The following is a 19,673-nucleotide window of genomic DNA, read 5'->3' on the forward strand; positions in this document are numbered from 1 at the left end:
TATGATTGTAGATTTGTCCTTTTTAGTTCTATTTATTTTGCTTGTTATATTTTGAAATTTTATTAAAACATATACTTTTAGGACTTGTAGTTCTTGATGAACTGACCTCTTTATCATTATGAAGAGATCCTCTTTATTCCTATTAATATTCCTTGTCCAGAAGTGAATTTCTATGTTAATGTAGCCATTTCAGTTTTCTTATAACCTTTTATGATATCTTTTTCAAGCTTTTACTTTTATATGTATACGTTAATATATATAGTTGTGTCTTACTTTTTAATTTAGTCTAACAATCTGTGTCACAATGTTTGGGCTTGTATTGTCCAACAGAAATGTTAGCCATAGGTCCTAACCAAGTATATATATTTAAAAATTTTCTTATAGCCCTAGCTGATTTGGCTCAGTGGATACTGGAATCCCAGGTTTGATTCCAGTTAAGAGCACATGCCTGGGTTGTGGGCTCGATCACTAGTAGTGGGCATACCGGAGGTAGTCGATCAATGATTCTTTCTCATAAATGTTTCCATCTCTCCCCATTTCCCTTCCTCTCTGAAATCAATAAAAATATATTTAAAATAAAATGAAATGTTCTTATAATCACATTAAAAAAGAAACTTGAAATTTTCACAGTGCTTTTTTAATTTTATTCACTATATTTTAACTATCAATTAAAATGTAATCTATATAAATTATTGAGATATTAAATATAAAATCCAATGTGATTTTATAATTAAACCCATCTCAATCTGGATTATTATGCTCAGTATCTACATGTGACTAGTGATCACTATATTAGAAAATGTAGGTTTAGACCGTTTATATTTAGATTGTTTACATTTAGTATGGTTAAGTTTAAATCTACCATTTTGTTTCCATTTGTTCCAACTATTCTTTTCTGCTTTTGTTTGAAATTTTCCTGCCCTCTTTTAGATTATATTTTAGTATTTCATTTTATCTTCTCTGTTGGCTTATAAGGTACTTTTGCTTTAGTGGCTGCTCTAAAGAATACATTATGCACTTTAAAATATTTGTTGAGGTGAGATTCACATAACATAAAATTAACAATTCTAATATGAACAGTTTAGGCCTGTGAGTTTGATCCTTGGTCAGGGCACATATAAGAATCAACCAGTGCCAAAACTGGTTTGGCTCAGTGGATAGAGCGTCAGTCTGCAGTCTGAAGGGTCCTAGGTTCGATTCTGGTCAGGGGCATGTGCATTGGTTGTGGGCACATCCCCGATGAGGAGTGTGCAGGAGGCGGCTGGTCAATGTTTCTCTCTCATCGATGTTTCTAGCTTTTTATCCCTCTCCCTTCTTCTCTGTAAAAAATCAATAAAATATATACATTTTTAAAAAAAGAATCAACCAGTGAGTGTATAAATAAGTGGAACAACAAATTGATGTCTCTCTCTCTCTCTCTCTCTCTCTCCTTTCCTCCCTTCCTCACTCCTTTTTTTCCTCTCTCCCTCACCCCCTCTCTAAAAATCAAAAAATTTTTAAATTATTTCCTGTTGGTCACTGAAGCATTTTAGTTTCCCCCCAGTCTTTTTTCTCTTAGTGCTTTGTTTTGCATATTGTTATTTCTTCAAGTTCACTGATCTTTTTTTTTTTTTTTTTTACAGTGCTTAATCAACTGTTAATCCCACTTCAGAAAATTATTATTTCAGACTGTATTTTTCTTTTCTGGAAGTTTTATTTCATTTATTTTTTATAGTCTACAGTTCTCTTCACTATATATATATGTGTGTGTATATATATATATATATATATATATATACACACACACACACACACACACACACACACACATACACACTATTCTAATAGCTATTTTAATGCTTTGGTCTGCTAGATTCATTTATGGATCTGCTTCTGTTGACTGATATTCCTTCTGATTGTGGGTCACATTTTATTGTTTCTTATCTAGTAATTTTAGATTTAGACATTGTGAATATTGAATTTTTCAATATTTGTATTTTATTATCTTTTTAAATAATATTGTTTATTTCAGCCAACAGTTAAGTTTCTTGCAGATCAACTTAATGCTGCTATGAATTGATTTTAAGCTTTACTAGGTAGGTTACTCTGTAACTTTTATACTAGTGTAGTATATCCATACCAGTGAAGTGTTAGCTTTCTGGGGTTTCTACTGAATATCCCAAGTGTTAAATTAGGCTTCTGCAATCTGGCTGGTCAGAACAGAAAAGTTCCTCAGCTCTTTGTAGGTTCTAGGAATTGTTGAACTTATAGCTCCCTCATAATTCTGCTGACCTTTCTTCCTGTTCACTAATTCTCATTTGGTCTGTTTATAAGCTGTTCTTTTTTATTGTTGTTATTGTTAATACTCACCCAGAATTATGGATATATTAATATTTTTAGCTACTAAATGAGTCTCTTTTGTTGCTGGTGTAGATTTACTCATAGTCCTTGGACTTGCTGCACAAGACTTTGCAGAAGACTGGAAACTAACAGATGCTAGCATGAGTACAAAGACAGAACCAAAATTGATAAGGCAAAAAGTGTTCGCCAGATATTGTGCTAGAATCTTTAAATACATTATTATGTATTTACAACATGATTAAAGAAGTAGCTTCCACTTCAGTCTTTAATTCTTCAGATGATTCCATGTTGGTACCTCGGTGACACATTATTTTAATTTGTTTCATTATTGGTGATGCTGGTCATTTGACTAAAATGTCAGTGGTGAATTTATGGATTTTGAGAGAATAATACATTTGGGTCTTATTTCTGCCATTGCCATTTAGTCACTGTAACTTTTCTGATTTTGAGTTTACTCTCCTATTAAAGTGAAGATTTTAATAACTCTTTGACAGGGTCATAATGATTAGGTGAAATAATGTATTTAAAGATTCTAGCACAATATCTGGCGAACACTTTTTGCCTTATCAATTTTGGTTCTGTCTTTGTACTCTGTTCATTCTGGTAATGAACTATAAATTTTATTGATGAAGGATGGTGGAGGGAGGTAGAAGAGGGTAAAGGGGCAGTCAGTGGTGACGGAAGGAGACTTGACTTTGGGTGGTGAATACAGATGATGTATTATAGAATTGTACACCTGAAACCTATTTTTATTAACCACTGTCACCCCAATAAATTAAATACAATTTTTTGGAAAAGGACAAAATAAATTTGATTGATGGATTTATGGATTCCATGGTCTGCAGCTCATAATGCCTTTCCAGAAGGGACATTTTGAAATTCAAGTAGCATTCATGGAACCTTGCTGTTGGTAACCCCGCTGATGACGCTTGACTTTTTTTTTTTTCTTTTGTACTTGAAAATTTTAGATTCTTGATTTTAATGGTACAACAAGGTGCAGCTATGATTATCCTCTATGACAGGTGTGAGTTTTATTTTTAAAGTGAGTTAACTAAATTGGAATTCTTAAGAGGCAATTATTGAATTTGTATAGGTAAAATCTGAATGTATTTCATGGTTATGGAATACTGTAGTTCTCTTGGCCTGAATTTTTTAGTTGATATAGTAGTGAAAAGGGAATTCTTCTATTCCATGGCTTCGGGATACATAAACTCTCACTGCAGCAATCTTTTTATTGTTGATTATTATAGCTTCTATTACTCCTAAAAGTTGACCAACAGGGACCTGAATTTAGGAGATTTTGTCATTCAGCTTTCATATAGTAAATGCTGAGGCCAGCCCTTTGCCTGCAGGGCCCTTTATCAGTGAAGAGGAACTGTGCCTTCTCCCCAGGCAGCCAAGTAGAGGGAGGAGTCAAGGTTTTTAGTGTTCTCTGTGAAAGCGAATTCCTGCTGTTGAACCTGATGGGCACTAGATACTACATTCTCCTTGAAAACACTGGAAGACCTTTTTCACAATATTTCATTCTCTTCTCATTCTTTCAAGTAGTAGAAAACAAGGTCCAGCATTTCATTCAGTTGGGTAACATATGTAGTTGTAATATAATACATTATTATATTCTTCAACTTGCTTTGATTTTGCAAAAGAGAGTTAATTGGGGTGAAGTTTAGTGGAAAATGAGCTGAAGAAGCCAGTGTGTGCTGAGTAAGGCTGGATTTGTGTAGGATGGGGGCTACATGTATAATCCAAACTTTGTGGTAACTTTTGAGATTGCATAGGAGAAACATTTAAGGAATTCACACGTTCTTTAACAGTTAACAGAAGTTAAATATTTAAACATGAGAACATAGTTGCTGGATTGCAGCTTACTTTAGAACCTGCTTTTTGTTAAATTAAACTTTTTTGTTTTGTTTTGTTTATAAATCCATAGGAATTTAAATATAATTTGCAAGGAGAAACAAACTTTTTCGACCTAAATTATAAATAGAAAACTGTGTATACTTTTTGGGTATTTTAAAGGGGATTATTTATTAAAATCGAAGGACAGAGAATGTTTTACTTTTTTATTTTGGTTAATCCTTACTCGAGGATATTTTTCCATTGATTTTTAGGGAGAGTGGAAGAGAGAGGGAAAGACAGAGAAACAAATATGTGAGAGAAACACATTGATTGGTTGCCTCCTGCAGGTACCTTGACTAGGGCCCAGGCCAGGGAAGACCCCACAACTGAGGTATGTGCCTTTGACTATATTTGAACCTGGGACCACCCTTTGGTCTACAAGCCAACCTCAATCCACTGAGCCAAACCTACATCTTTTTTTTTTTTTTTTTTTTTTTAAATATATTTTATTGATTTTTTACAGAGAGGAAGAGAGAGGGATAGAGAGTTAGAAACATCAATGAGAGAGAAACATCAACCAGCCACCTCCTGCACACCCCCAACTGGGGATGTGTCTGCAACTAAGGTACATGCCCTTGACCGGAATCGAACCTGGGACCTTTCAGTCCACAGGCCGACGCTCTATCCACTGAGCCAAACCGGTTTCGGCTAAACCTACATCTTTATCAGAAATTAACCAATCAGGATGGTTCTGAAGTACAGGGTGGGGCAAATGTAGGTTTACAGTTATTCATATGGAAAACAATAAATAATAATACAAGAATAAACTGTTTCTCGTGCTCACAACTGTAAACATCTGTTTGCCCAACCTTGTATATAAAATACATAGGAATAGTAACCACAATGGCAACCCTTTCCACTCAGTTACTTATTGACCAAATTTCTGCCTACACCGGTTTGGCTCAATGGATAGAGCGTTGGCTTGGGGACTGAAGGGACCCGGGTTCGATTCCGGTCAAGGGCATGTTACCTTGGTTGCGGGCACATCCCCAGTAGGGGGTGTTCAAGAGGCAGCTGATCAATGACTTTATCTCATCGATGTTTCTAACTCTCTATCTCTCTCCCTTCCTCTCTGTACAAAATCAATAAAATATGTATTTTTAAAATTTTCCTTTGATTTTTCCCTTCTGTAGAAAATGCTCCTACATGTGAAGATAGAAAGAAAAACGATGTAGAAGTTATACCCTATCCCATTAATTTTGTAATTATATTTTTTCCTCAATGTTTTAAAGTAGCATTTACCAGTAGGGGTAAGATTAATTTGTTACAATACAAACCAATTTGAAAATTGGTTATTAAATTGAGCTATAATATATAAAATCTTATGGTAATGTGTAGATCTGACTATATTCAAGTGCAGCTTTTATATCCACACCAGTGTCTTGTAATAATCAGGAATGTATCCTCTGTGTGGTATTTACAAGTTAATGCTATTTTAGAAATCACACCAGTATATCTAGTGGCTTTCCTGGGTATATGTGGCTCATTATTAATTATAATTATAATTTGAAATTTTAGTTCAAGGATATGGGATAAGCCCTTTCAGAATCTTAGTCAGGAGTTTTGATGAAAGATAGAAATAACTGGATGAAGGAGAATATTAGAATGAGTTACAACAAGGAAAGTCAGATGATAATTAAGCAAGTACATATTACAAAAATAACACGGGATCTAATATAAAATGGAGACAAACATTTAAAAGATGAATGCCTTAAAAACTTATAAAGGAACATTCACAAATACAAGTAAATATCCATATTTTAATAAAAAAGAGAAGATCATGCAGGTGGCTTCAGTATGGCTAGAAGGGAATAGGGAGGAGTGACAGTGCCTACTTCATTATTTTCCTTTTCTTCTTTTGTATTTTATTTTCCCTTTTTGTATACTCTTCTCCCTCTTTTCTTTTCTCAAATTCAGTCCCTCCTTCAGAATGAGACTTTCTTCTATCTAGCAAACACAGAAGTAATTGCTTAATAATGTTTATATTGTTTCTCATTAACAATGAGAGAAACTTACTAACAACAAATTTATTTTACATTAAGGAATTTACATATAAAAGAATTTAAGGTTGAGAGAGTGTCACTTTAATATAAAGGATTTTTGTCTCTTGTTCATTGCTCTATCCTTCTGCCTAGAACAGTGTTGAGTACGAGGAAGATGCTCAATAAATATTTGTTGAATAAATGACTGAAACATTACTTAGAAATATTTAACTTTATTTACTCACAAAAATTACTTTAGTGAAGAACTTAATACTCCTGAGTCAAAGGTAAGGGGATAAGATAGGGATTTAAAAATGGTCAAGGAAGTTAATTAGCTAGAGTGCTAGGCCAACTGGAAGGACAGAGAAGGTGAATTAATACAGGCACTGGGGAAAGGTCAGATTAATAGAGTGCTTGGATTTTATACAATAGATACAGGGAGCCTTTATGAATTATTGACCAGAGTGACATAATAACAAAGTGAACACAGTTATTCTATTTAGGTGCTGTTCGTAAAATGGATTGTAGCTTGAGGTAAAGAAACATTGGAAACAGTGAACAGTGTTAGGAGATTGTTGTAGGAGTTCAAAGCAGTTTAGCTATTTCGGTTGGTATGTTATCTGGTGATACCTTTAGCAGATACCCTTCTTTGAAGTCTGATGTCTCTGCTTTATGACCGTGGCTGGATGGAGTCAGGAGGAAGAGTTCTCCACTGAGAAGCAATAGAGTAGGATTCTAGTTCCTACTTCTCTACTTTCTAAATTCATGATCATGGATAAATGCTTGGGCATCAGCCATCTAAATTGTAAAATGAGGAAGTAATGATCTGAAAGACCACATCATTTTTTGGTGTCCTTACTATTGTTATGTCAGTTATAGATAGTGTGAATAATGAATACTATTAGGTCTAGTAATAATTAATGTCGTTTTCTAATACTTTTTTAAAATCGAATTTATTTAAACAATACAACAAAATTTAATCAACAATATAGTTGCTGTTGTTTTCTACTACTTGTGCCCAACGCTCAGGAAGCATTTTAATCCCTCTGTTGTAAAATTCTTGTGATTTTGATGCAAAAAATTCGGTCAATGCATTTTTGAGTCATTCTTCATTAAATTTTTTTCCAAGAAGAAAGTTTTGCAAAGAACGAAACAAATGGTAATCGGAAGGGGCAATATCAGGAGAATATGCAGGTTGAGGGAGAACTTCCCATTCCAACTGGCGCAGTTTTTCAGCAGTGATTCTTGCAGTATGCGGTCGTGCGTTATCATGGTGAAGAATTACGCCCTTCCGATTAATCAGCGCGGGTTCTTTTTCTCTTAAAGCTTGGGCTAACCTTTCCAATTGGGCACTATACACTGCACTTGTAATGGTTTGGTTAGATGGTAAAAGTTCATAATGAAGAATTCCTTTAAAATTCCACCAAACACACAATATCACTTTTTTCACATGCAAGTCAGGTTTTGGCGTGGGCTGCGGAGCCTCATTTTTGTCCAACCATTGAGGCCGCCTTTTCAAATTAACATACAGCACCCATTCTTCATCTCCGGTAACAATTTGCTCTAAAAACGGCAAACGGTTTTGACGAGAGAGGAGCGAACTGCTAATTGTGACTCTTTGATTATGGTTGTTGTCGGTCAACTCATGAGGAACCCATTTTCCAAACTTTTGGACTTTGCCAAGTGCACGCAATTGATTGGAAATTGTTTTTTGTGAACAATTTAAAGTTGTCGCAAGCTCTTGTTGGGTAATTTGAGGATTTTGCACCAAAAGAGCTTGAAGAGCTTCTTGATCAAAATTGGACACACGGCCTCAACCACTCTTGTCATCTAACGAAAAATTTCCCTCGCGAAATTTCTCAAACCAACGCTGGCATTTTCTGGCGCTAACTGCATCTTGACCAAGAGCACTACAGATGTTTTTTGCAGCCTCACTTGCTTTTCTTCCTAATTGGAACTCGTAAAGCATGCAGTGCCAAATATGCTCTTCATCCGCCATCTTCTTAGCCCTAGTTTTGCAACAAAAACCAAACCAAACACAAACTTTTTCAAGCAAAACTTGTTAATTGCACTTCACACGTTCTGTAGATACCACGTGTTTGAAGGTTATGTCAATACAAGTCAACGCCAAGCAAGATTTTAAATGAATGTTTAAAAACGACATTAATTATTACTAGACCCAATATATTTTAATACTAATATTAATTCTTGCAACTAGAGTATTTTAAGAACAAAAAAGCCCCATAATGATATTTAATATTTCCAAACTTATAAAGGTTAGTATTATGTGCATCAACTGCTATATTTTAAAATATGTATTCCTGTTTTTATATGTGCTATTATTGGATATTTAAATTTTTTTTAGGATTACTAGACTGTAATAGTACCCAAGTTGATGAACAAAACTTCAGCCTGGGATACTTTTAGAGAAAATTGAAGAATATTAAACTTCTAAAACATAATGTGTTTTGTAAAGCTGTAGGAGCAATAACAATAACATTGTTTCATTAATATTAGTAGAAATCATAATTTCTACCTTATTTCGATACTAAATACACCATATGTATGTTTACTTTCACACATACATTTTTGCTTAGAAGGTTTTACTACCAGCAGCATTTGGGGTTCTCTTTTTCATTTTCTTTCTCTCTTTCTTCCTCCTTTCTTTGCTGCTGTATTCCCTTCTGTTTGGGTTGTTTCTTACCCCCCCTCCCCCCCCCCCCCCCCCGTAATCTTTTTAATCTATCTGGAAAGATGGAAGAGGCAACTGCTATGGTAACTATGCATTTTGGTTAATGAATAGCAGATTAACAAGATACATAAAACATACACAAACTGTACAGAGTTGCTGTCAAATCTGGAGGGTAATACTTTTTCTTCTAAAAGTAACTGACTTTAATTTTCCTTGGTATTTTATTTTCTAATTTACCATTCCTAATATTGAAATGCTAACATGAACTATTTCTTTTTTTTTTTTTTTTTTTTTGCTTTGTCTGCACAAGATTTCACCCTGTGGTGAATTTATGGGAGATGAGTTGAGATGCATAGAGGAAAAGAATTGATTAATTAGGTTAAGAATTGGAATTCCTTTACACTTATACAGAGAAGAATAGAGACAAGTTTTACTATATATTTAGTTTTTGACCTATAACCTTTTCCCCCTTGCTTTTTGGCAATTAGTGCTCCTTTTGAGTCTCTCTCTGGGGTTAGAACTAATAAGTAGTATTTTCTTGAAGATGTTTCTATCATAAAGGGCAGCTACAACTGGAATATTGCATTCAGCCAAGCCTTGAAAATTCCTGTAATCTGTACCATCCTGTCTCATACTGTCCCATCTCATAGTTGTCCTCTCTCTGCAGTGCTCTATGCCCAGGTCTCTGTGGCTGGGCTGTTCCAGCCTGGCGGACAGCATGCCTTCGCTGCGATGCCTGTATAACCCAGGGACTGGCGCACTCACAGCTTTCCAGGTACTTTCTGTCTCTGTGGGTTATTTGCGGGCTTCGGTGTGTGTGTCTAATTCATGAGTGTGTCCCTCCTTCTTTTCCTTGCTTTACTTATGTTCACCTTTTCTCCTTTATATTGTCTTTATTTCACGTCACTTGGTACTCTTTAATGATTAATTTCTAATGTTGATCCAGATTGATCCACTCTTAAGACATTTTTATTATCATGATTGGTTTGTCAAAGTTGACATAGCACAACTTTTCACTATTAGTTTTCATATTTAGTAGAAGTATGATAGTGAACTTTAAAGTAATCTCAATAAAAAATATTTGATATATAATGTTTGCTCTGGACCTACATAAAGATAAGTAATGTAATTAATTAATCACTTATAGCCAGTTGCTCAAATACCTTTTTATGATTACCAAAAATATAAAGTGCTCTGTCAGAGAGTCTCCTAGATACTATACTACTATAAATATATGTATACACTTTTTTTAAATAAGAACTGTGTTTGCTTATATTTTAGTAGGTCTAGTTTCAAGGTAGAAAGGCCTTTAAGACTTTTGAGTACAGTATTCAGCTTGAGACAGTCAAACTATCTTGCATGGACCAATAGATTCTAGTTCTCTTCAGCCTTTCTTAGAGGCCATTAAGACATTTCTAGGATGTGAGAGAGAACCATAGAGAAAGGGAGTGGGAAAATTTGTAGAGGAAAATAGAAGAGCTTGGTGCCCCTTTGTTTACAGATTAACATACAATATTTGGTGGTTTTCTTGGCAGAAGTGTTATCTATCCACCTCAGGTATCTGGAATTTGTGTTTACCATTCAATACACAACCAATAGTGTTTTTATTTGTTTTTAACCTATGTAGCTTATATTTTATGTAGAAGAATTTCAAAGATATGCTTAAGTAAGCATCAGAATGCTTATAAGTAAGTCTTAGTTAAAAGAGGGGAACTTAAGTATTCCACACTCCTGAACAGTGCTAACAGTTGCTAGTCTTTAATGATACTATTTTAGTGATGATAATGCTATATACTTCTAATTGTCCTTTGCAAAATATAATATTAAAGTTCCTCTGCTTGTCTTATGAGATACAATATATAATAGTAAAGTATATAGGCTTTAAAATTATTTAAATCAGGGCTTGCATGCTGTCTGTCACTAGTAGTATGATCTTGAGCAAGTCATTTAATCCTCATGTTCCTCATTTGTAAATGAAGACTATAGTAAGGACATGCAATAAATCGTTGCTGTTTTTATCATCATCATCATTATTAGCATTATTGCTATTGTTACATAATACTGATACCCTGAGAATACCAATTGCTTCAAATAAGTATCTTATATTTTTTACATTGTATTATATTAATAAAGTTTCTGCTCCCAAGAAACTTCAGTTTATTGTTTCTAATCTTTTTTTCTTTTTTGGGGGGGAAGGGGGCCTGCGGGGAGAAGGGTTGCAATGAGTTTAACCAAACTGCTGTCTGCAAGAATAGTTCCTAAAAGACTAACCTCACTTGAGACACCAGTTTCAGGGTTAGGAGCTCCCACTACCACCCTCAGGTTTGACAATTCACCAGAAAACATTCACGGAACTCACTGAAAACTATTATATTTACGTCTTATTACAGGAAGAAGATACAGGTTAAAATTAGCCAAAAGAGGAAATATATAGGTAAAATCTGGAGTGGTCCAAATGTAGAACTTTCTGTCATCTCTTCCTATGGAATGGTGGATGGCATTACTGCTTTCAGGCCACAGTATGTGACAATACATAGGATGTTGTCAACCAAGGAAACTCACCCAAGCCTTTGGTGTTCAGAGTTTTGATTTGGATTAAATTTAGTCTTTAGCCCCTCCTGTCAATCATACTAATGCTTTCAGTCTCCATTTCCTCCCAGGATTGGAACTGCTAAAGTGTGGCGCAAAGCCTCCATCATGAATCACTTATGTCCAATGGCCAAAGGCCCCAGGCAAGAAAAACACTCCTTTTAGGTAAGAAGTTCCAGTGGCCTAGATACCACCTTCCAGTAGCCAAGGCCAAAGGCCAGAACTCTTTGGATAAGGGTAATTTTCCACTACACATAGGTTAGGGACTACTTTGATGACCTGATGATAACTATTGATCTTGGAAAAATACTGCAACATATAGGCAAAATTTTATTTAGTAGTTTTGCATATAGGATTATTATATTTATACTAGAGGCCCAGTGCATGAATTTGTGTACTAGTGGGGTCCCTTGGCCTGGCGTGCGAGATTGGGTCGAAACCGGCTCTCCCAACATTCCCCAAGAAGCCCTGAATTGCAAGAGGGGGCAGGCCAGGCCAAGGGACCCCACCGGTACATGATTGGGGCTGGGGAGAGACATGGGGAGGGCCCTAGGGGAGGGACTGAGGGAGGGTTCCAGGGTGTGTCCGGCCCATCTTGTTCAGTCCTAATCAACTAGACCCCAGCAGCAAGCTAACCTACTAGTTGGAGTGTCTGCCCCCTGGTGGTCAATGCACATTATAGCGACTGGTCCACCTGTCAACTGTCTGCTCCTGGTGTTCAGTGCATGCCATGGCACGTGGTTGAGTGGCCTTAGCATATCATTAACATATTATGCTTTGATTGGTTTAATGGATGACCAGACACTTAACATTAGGCTTTTATTATATAGGATTTTACTATGAGAGAGCTATTAAATCACATAATCCTAGAACTAATCTCCCAAAATGATAAATCTATGAAGGAAATGTGCAAGGTGCCATAGAATATATAAAAGAGGAACCTGATTTAATTTGAGGGTGGGGAAGAATGTTCAGGTAATCAATATTTGAGAAGGAATTAATTAGGGAAAGGAGATGAGGCCTAAGGAAGAGGCCTAAGGAAGAGGCAGTGCAAAGGTCCTGAGAATTGATGGAAATTGGTATATTTAAAGACAACTGAAAAAAAACTGTTGTATCAGAGAATGAGGAGAATGGAGAATCTTGATCATGCAGGATTTGTCTTGATGCTAAGAAGAGTAGTGAGTTGTTGAAAGGATTTAAACACAAGTTTGGCCTATAGGCATTTAGATGCGTTACTTGCTATAGTAAAGCTAAGCAATTGAAGAGAGCGATGATGGCAGTTTTGTTTGGTCACAGGATACCTTTGCATTCTTAAAATTATTGAGGGCCCCAAGTGCTTTTGTTTTTGTTGCTTGTATCTATCGATATTTACTATGTTCAAAATTACAACTGAGGGGAAAAATTAAATATTAATTTATTAAAAATAGCTATAATAAACCCATGCAAATAAAATATTTTTATAAAAATAACTTTTTAAAACATTAATTAAGACACGTTGTATTACTATGCTATTTATAAATCTCTTTAATGTCTAGGTTAATAAAAGATAGCTGGATTCTCATTTCTGCTTCTGCATTCAGTCGGTTGTGATGTGTCTTGGTTGAAATATATGAAGAAAATCTAGCCTCACACAAAAGGGAGAGGTATTTTAATACCTTTTCAGATAATTGTAATTGCTAAATGATTAGTTGCGATATAAAATCTGAAATTGTCTGGCTGAACTTATATTCTGTTATATTAAAAGAAATTGTTTTCAGTCTTCTCAACAAATCATGCTGGAACAATTGGTCACCTAAGTGCAAAATAATGACCCTCAACTGTTATACAATACCATATACAAGAATTAACTCTAACAGGATTATAGACCTAAATATGAGCTAAGATTATAAAACTAACAGAAGAAAATGAGGGAGGGGAAAAAATCATTGTGGCTTTGGATTAGGCAAAAGAATTTTTCGGAAAAATTTCCCCCCCCAATAAAACACAAAAAACATAAGCCTTAAAGAAATCAATGGTAAATTGGACTTAACACAGTCTAAAATTCCACTTTTCAAAAGACACTGTTTAGAAGACAAACAGGTAAGGCACTGACTGGGAAAAAACATTTGTAAAACACATTTCTGATAAAAGACCTGTATTCAGAATATGTATATAAAGAACTCTTACAATACAGTAGTAAGATAAACTACCCAATAAAATAATGGGCAATTAATCGCCAGAAAATTTGGACACATTACCAAAAAGATATACAAATGGCAAATAAGCATATGAAAAGATGCTCAATATTTTTAGTCATCAAGGAAATGCAAATTAAAACCACAGGGAGACTCTACTATGTTGCCACCCGATACCTCTTCCCACCCTGGGATATGTGATGGGAATTTAGTAGACCCTAGATAGTTAATACATTCCTAGTGTAATAATGAGAAATGTTGTGCTAGAAAATGCCTTGAAAGCAGAATTCTTACACTTATCCATTGACCTCCACCATACTCTGCAGAGTGCTTTTTAGTAGTTTGGACTCAATAAATGCTGATGGTTATAACTATATTAGGTAAGTGGTAAAGATAATGTATGCAATTAAAAATTATACAAATTAACATCATCTGTCTTGAAACCAAGATATCAAGAAAAATCCAAAAGTTTATTTGGTCTAAAGCAATCTTGAATCTAAGAATTCTGAACAAATTCAGTCACTGTCAGGTTTGTCTCTGTTTGGTTTTAGTCAAAAGTCAACAAATGTATATTTTTAAAAATTTGTTGAATCCTCTTATAAGTTGCTACTTCTAGAATATATTTGAAGAAAGATTGATTTAGAGATTTTACTGGAAAATTAAGGAATATATTTGAGTATATGGTCCTTGAATTATAGTGCAAGAGTGAAATTGTGTGGTACAGACAGAAAAAGATACTAAGAAATATCTTAGAAAAGAAGCCCAGAGGCCAGGGTATGGCACAGTGGTTAAGAGCATGGGCCCTGGTACCAGACTGCTTGAGGTTTGAGCCTGTCTCTATCTAGGTATGACTCTAGGCAAGTACTTGAACTCTGTATACATCAGTTTCCTTTTAATTACATTGGAGATGATAATAGGATCTCTTATATAATTGTTGTTAGAATGAAATTAGTTGATTTATAGTAAGTTTTTAGAATAATGCCTGGACTGAGCGAGATGGGCCAGACACTCCCTGGAGCCCTTCCGTGGTCCTTCCCCAGCCTGATGATGCACTGACCTGTGCCCTCTTGCAATCCGGGACCCTTCAGGGGATGTCAGACAGCCACTCCCCTTAGGAGGGCGCCAGACGCAGGGCTAATGGCTGGTGAGCACTGCTCTGGCAGTGTGAGCTTTTCCCGGTTGGGACTGATTGGGCACTAGCCCAGCGTAGGCACAGTGGGGCTGGGATGAGCAGGAACAGCAGGTAAGAGCTGCAGGCGGCATTGGACTGGACTGTGGATTTCAGCCCGATCCCTGCAGGCCACCCAGAGGGACCCCACCTTGCACGAATTCTTACACTGGGCCTCTAGTATTATTATAATTTTTTTAAAGTTAATTTCTCTCTTTAAAAAAATATTTTTTAATTGATTTTTTTTTTTTTACAGAGACAAAGAGAGAAGGCTAGAGAGAAACATCGATGAGAGAGAATCATTAATCAGCTGCCTCTTGCACACCCCCTACTGGGGATGTGCCCATAACCAAGGTACATGCCCTTGACCAGAATGGAACCTGGGACCTTTCAGTCCGCAGGCCGACACTCTATCCACTGAGCCAAACCGGTTTTGGCTATAATTTTTCAATTTTATTATTAGTCATTGTTAATCTCTTTCTGAGCTTAACATAAATTAAACTTTATCTCAGTTATATATGTATAGGAAAAACATAGTATATATAGGATCAGCACCAACTGCAATTTCAGACATCCACTTGGGTCTTGGAATATATTCTTCTTGAATAAGGGAGAACTACCATATTCTTGTCCAAATTCACTTATTGGTGGTTACATTGATTTGGTCACTCTTTTATCTCATGGCTAGTTGCTCATACGTTTGTAATTTGAATAAAGTTTAAACTTGGTTTACCACTCATGTAATTGAGTGGTTTACTACCATTCCCCTCCAATGTAATTCTTAGCCATTTCAAATGTACAGTTCTCCTAAGATGTTGTGTTCTCTCTTATATCTTTGCATATCCTGTTCTCCCTAGTTGGAGAACCCAATAAAAATACCTATCCTCCCCCACATCTTGCCTCCCAACTTTATCTACTTGGCTAATTCTTATTATCTCCATGATTCAGCTCAAATTGTTTTACCTGGAGAATAAAAGCCCTCGCTAATCTTTTCCCTTTCCTTCTTAACCTAGTCAGAGAATCTGTACTCAGGACATGTAATGGGTACCTTTGTAATAGCTCTGATAGCTATTCTAATCATTCCCCAGACTGTGAGTCCCTTGAGAGTAGGATTATATTTCGGTCACTTTATATTTCCATTGTCAGGTACATTGCTTGATACAGAGTATGTGCTTTATGAATTCTTGCTGAGAAAATGAATTAATGGACTTAGATAATTTGAAGTAAATCATCAGTTAACATATATGGGGTGGGAGGAGAGAAAACATTTGATTGTTGGTGGCACCTGCATATACATACACAAAAATGTTCTGTATTCAGAAAAAGTCATACTTAAACAATTATTCAAAAATCCACACATTTACATGGAAAAAAGGAAAACATGCTGAGTCTGATTTTACTAACAGTCTTCAAATTTTATATGTTTGGCTTATATGCAACTCACCATGATGATCCCCTGAGAGTTGGATTTTATATGCTGAATTTGGACTCTTGTTGATGAACAAATGCACATTTCAAGCTATTAATATTAAAATAGTGGCACTGCAAGCCAGCCAACAGTTAGCTCAGTTTCAGTGATGTCAACGTCTTTATCTTCACAGCAGTGTACATTTGTGCAATTATTTGACTATTTTATTGCATTTTACCCTTATTCCATAAAAGAATAGATACTGGGAAATTAATACGATGGTAGTAGTGATAACAGTGTAGAGAAAAGAAGGAAATTTTTAGGCACACTGAAAGTGACCCTTTAGTCTTGATTAGGTACAAAATTAAAGTATTTGTACAAAATTTTGTAAATACATTATTGAAGATTGCTTCTTAAAGAGAAAATATAATTATAAACTTTAAAAAATAATTTTTAATTGATTTCAGAGTAGAAGGGAGAGGGAGAGAGAAATAGAAACATCAGTGATGAGAGAATCATGGATCGGCTGCCTCCTGCACACCCCACATTTGGGATTGAGCCTGCAACCTGAGCATGTGCCCTGACCGGAATCAAACTATGACCTCCTGGTTCATAGGTTGAAGCTCAACTACTGAGCCAAGCCAGTTGGGCTGGATTTTTAAATGTATCAACTAACATTGAAATTTATTGTGCAGCTTGTAGCCTTTCAACTTTTATATATATTTCAACAACAGAAATAGAGATGACCTGAATTTACTGCATTATCCTGGAAAGACAGTAGTCTGTCTTGGAGAAATGACATTATTTGTGTTTCAAGATGCCTATTTGGGCCGAAACCGGTTTGGCTCAGTGGCAGAGCTTCGGTCTGCGGACTGAAAGGTCCCGGGTTTGTTTCCGGTCAAGGGCATGTACATTGGTTGCGGGCACATCCCCGGTAGGGGGTGTGCAGGAGGCAGCTGGTTGATGTTTCTCTCTCATCGACGTTTCTAGCTCTCTCTCTCTCTCCCTCTCTCTCCCTCTCTCTCTCCCTCCCTCCCTCCCTCCCTCCCTCCCTCCTTCCCTCCCTCCCTCCCTCCCTCCCTCCCTCCCTCCTCTCTGTAAAATATCAATAAAATATATATTTTTTTAAAAAGATGCTTATTTGGTTATTTAGATACTCTTTATTTCCTGAGTTTTGTAATAATAGATCCCTCTATTGATGACTATTTTGACATGTCTGTGATGTAGATAATGTTTATAGGGTTAATGTGCAACATTGTTTAATGTTTATAGAGTAAGCAAATAATCTTATTGTGAGATCAGATATCCTTAAAAAATTTTTTTTTGGATTTTTCCTGATGAATCTGAGAAATTAAACTCTTCACACTACAAATCTTTATTGCTTTTGTTTATGTTGAATAATACTGGATTTTCCTAATTGCCCTAACTTCAGCATGACGACTAATGGCAGAAGGAAGAGAGTGCGACTAACCCAGGAGGCCTTGAGTTGCCCCAGTGTAAGCAGCACAGACTGGAAGAATGGAATTGATGAAAACTCTGAGGGTGATGGCATGCACTACCTTTACCAGATATGTTCTTGCTGTGGGCAGATGAGATGCATCTGTATTTTCTGGATAGGTACATAGCACTCTCTTTATAGTCCATGATTACCTTCTTGTCATTGCCATCTTTGGACTGAGTAGGTGCCGTAGTACCAAAGGAGTGCTTTCTGTGCTATTCAGGAATCACCCACTTTGGTTGTTTTGGAACTACTACCGCCATTTGCACCTTCTTTCACTATTGTGCTTTATGTGGTGGTGTTTTATTATGTTGCTGTCCTTCCTTTTTTTTTTTTGTTTCTAGACTTTGTATTTTATATGGACTATCAAGATTTGGAATCTTGATCGATAGGCAGACTAAGGAAGCTCTTCTAGTTCACTTTTCACGAAGAGAAAACCCAGGGTATTACAGCGGCCTCACGGTGGGGCAGGCGGGGACGACGAATCTCTTGTTTAGCTACATAGGCCTCTAAGAATTGTAATGCTTTACTATTGGGAGGTGATACCCATGAGTTAGTTTGTTTTGTGTGTGTTTTTTTCCTGAGAGTGATGTTGAGTAGCTTTGGGCTTTCCTGTATTCTCTGTCCCAATCCTCTGGAGACCAAGTCTATTATATTTTGAAATAGTTATTTGGGTCTAGGATGTAGTACATCATCATGAAACAGGATTTTGCAGTGTGCCTTTCCCCTGCTGGGTTATCTGTCATCGGCTTTTTAAAGTTCTCAGGTGTGCCATTTAAATCCTTGAGACCTTTGTTGCAAACCTGGTATCTGTAGCTTGGTATGAATTAAATTGGAATTCTGTGCCCTGTAAAATTGACATTAAAAAGACTATATTAATTTTCATTTATGTTCTTTAGCAAGAAGTTCAAGTCTTAACCTGATTGGTGTGTGTGTGTGTGTGTGTGTGTGTGTGTGTGTGTTAAAGGTCATAAACAGAAAGGAAAGAGGGGAGGGATAAGTCCTTATTTTGTTTTCATGTTAAAAACCCACACACACAAATATGTATTGTACTATTTAAAATTAGTAAATACAGAGCTTTTGTATATGAGCCTGGGAAGTTTTATATTTGAAAGAAAGTGTATGATTAGTTTTACTAAAATATAGTTGCTATTGTTCATTGTAGCTTCTACGCTTGGTATGAGCTGTGTTTTGAGGAGTGCCTGCTGTCTCTCCCTCACTCCCCTCCTCGCCCCAGTAATAAAACATAAGGGAAATTTCTAGTAAAATATTAGTATATTTCCCCCAGATTTTTAAATTGGCAGGCCATTAATTTTTTAGCATTTCATTTGCAGCATAGTGCAATCCTTTGGGAGGAATTGGTAAAATAAGGATAAAATGGGTACAGGATTCCAACAGCTTGAAAATAACGCCATATTTGACCAAAATCTCTTTTGTATTCCCTACTCTGGTTCTATTCCAGTAGTCCTGGAAATGTGCCTATGGACTATTTACAGTGAGATTATAAAACTGAATCACGATTTTGGTGAATAGAAGCCAGAGCATGTGGCTCCAGCATCCCAGCTGGCAGTAAGCTCTCCCTAGGTTTATGAATGTAGTTAGATGGCCCCCAACTGTTTACAAGACAGCGGAGGTGAGATCTTTGATTGACAAGTCAGAAATGCATTAGATCATTCTCTCTGCCAGTCTCTGGTTCATGCTGTTAAAAATGTCAGCCTCCAAGTTTGAATGGCAGCCTGAGGGCCTTAGAAGCTTTTTGTTTTCTGAGATGGAAACACAAATTGGATGTGTGCCTGAGTGCTTCATCCTGGGCTGTAATTTCATCTTTTAGCTAAGAACCACAAGGTACACGAGCAAAGCACCCTGTAAACAATAATACTGTGGAAAAAAAATAAACAAGGTCGTGTTTCTGGCACGTTGATC

At 36.2% G+C, this 19,673-nt stretch overlaps 1 protein-coding gene across 16 annotated transcripts in view; it reads left to right on the forward strand.

Moving 5' to 3' along the window:
• The window catches only part of BTRC (beta-transducin repeat containing E3 ubiquitin protein ligase), a 150,595-nt gene that overhangs the window by 33,472 nt on the left and 97,450 nt on the right, over nucleotides 1-19,673 (forward strand). For 10 of the 16 annotated variants that reach the window (XR_006741714.1, XM_036437881.2, XM_036437877.2 and 7 more), the window contains one exon: nucleotides 9,581-9,688. The exons of 4 other annotated variants lie outside the window; for them this stretch is intronic. Coding sequence is in view for 10 of the 12 variants with exons in the window: in XM_036437881.2 (XP_036293774.1) it covers nucleotides 9,581-9,688 (108 nt within the window). In the remaining 2 variants the exon portion in view is untranslated. Of the gene's footprint in view, nucleotides 1-6,877; nucleotides 6,949-9,580; nucleotides 9,689-11,573; nucleotides 11,668-19,673 lie in introns of those variants that run through there. 2 more of the 16 variants (XM_045582018.1, XM_045582010.1) reach the window with 2 other exon arrangements.

This window comes from Pipistrellus kuhlii, unplaced genomic scaffold (assembly GCF_014108245.1).
Source record: "Pipistrellus kuhlii isolate mPipKuh1 unplaced genomic scaffold, mPipKuh1.p scaffold_m20_p_15, whole genome shotgun sequence".
Lineage (NCBI taxonomy): Eukaryota > Metazoa > Chordata > Mammalia > Chiroptera > Vespertilionidae > Pipistrellus > Pipistrellus kuhlii.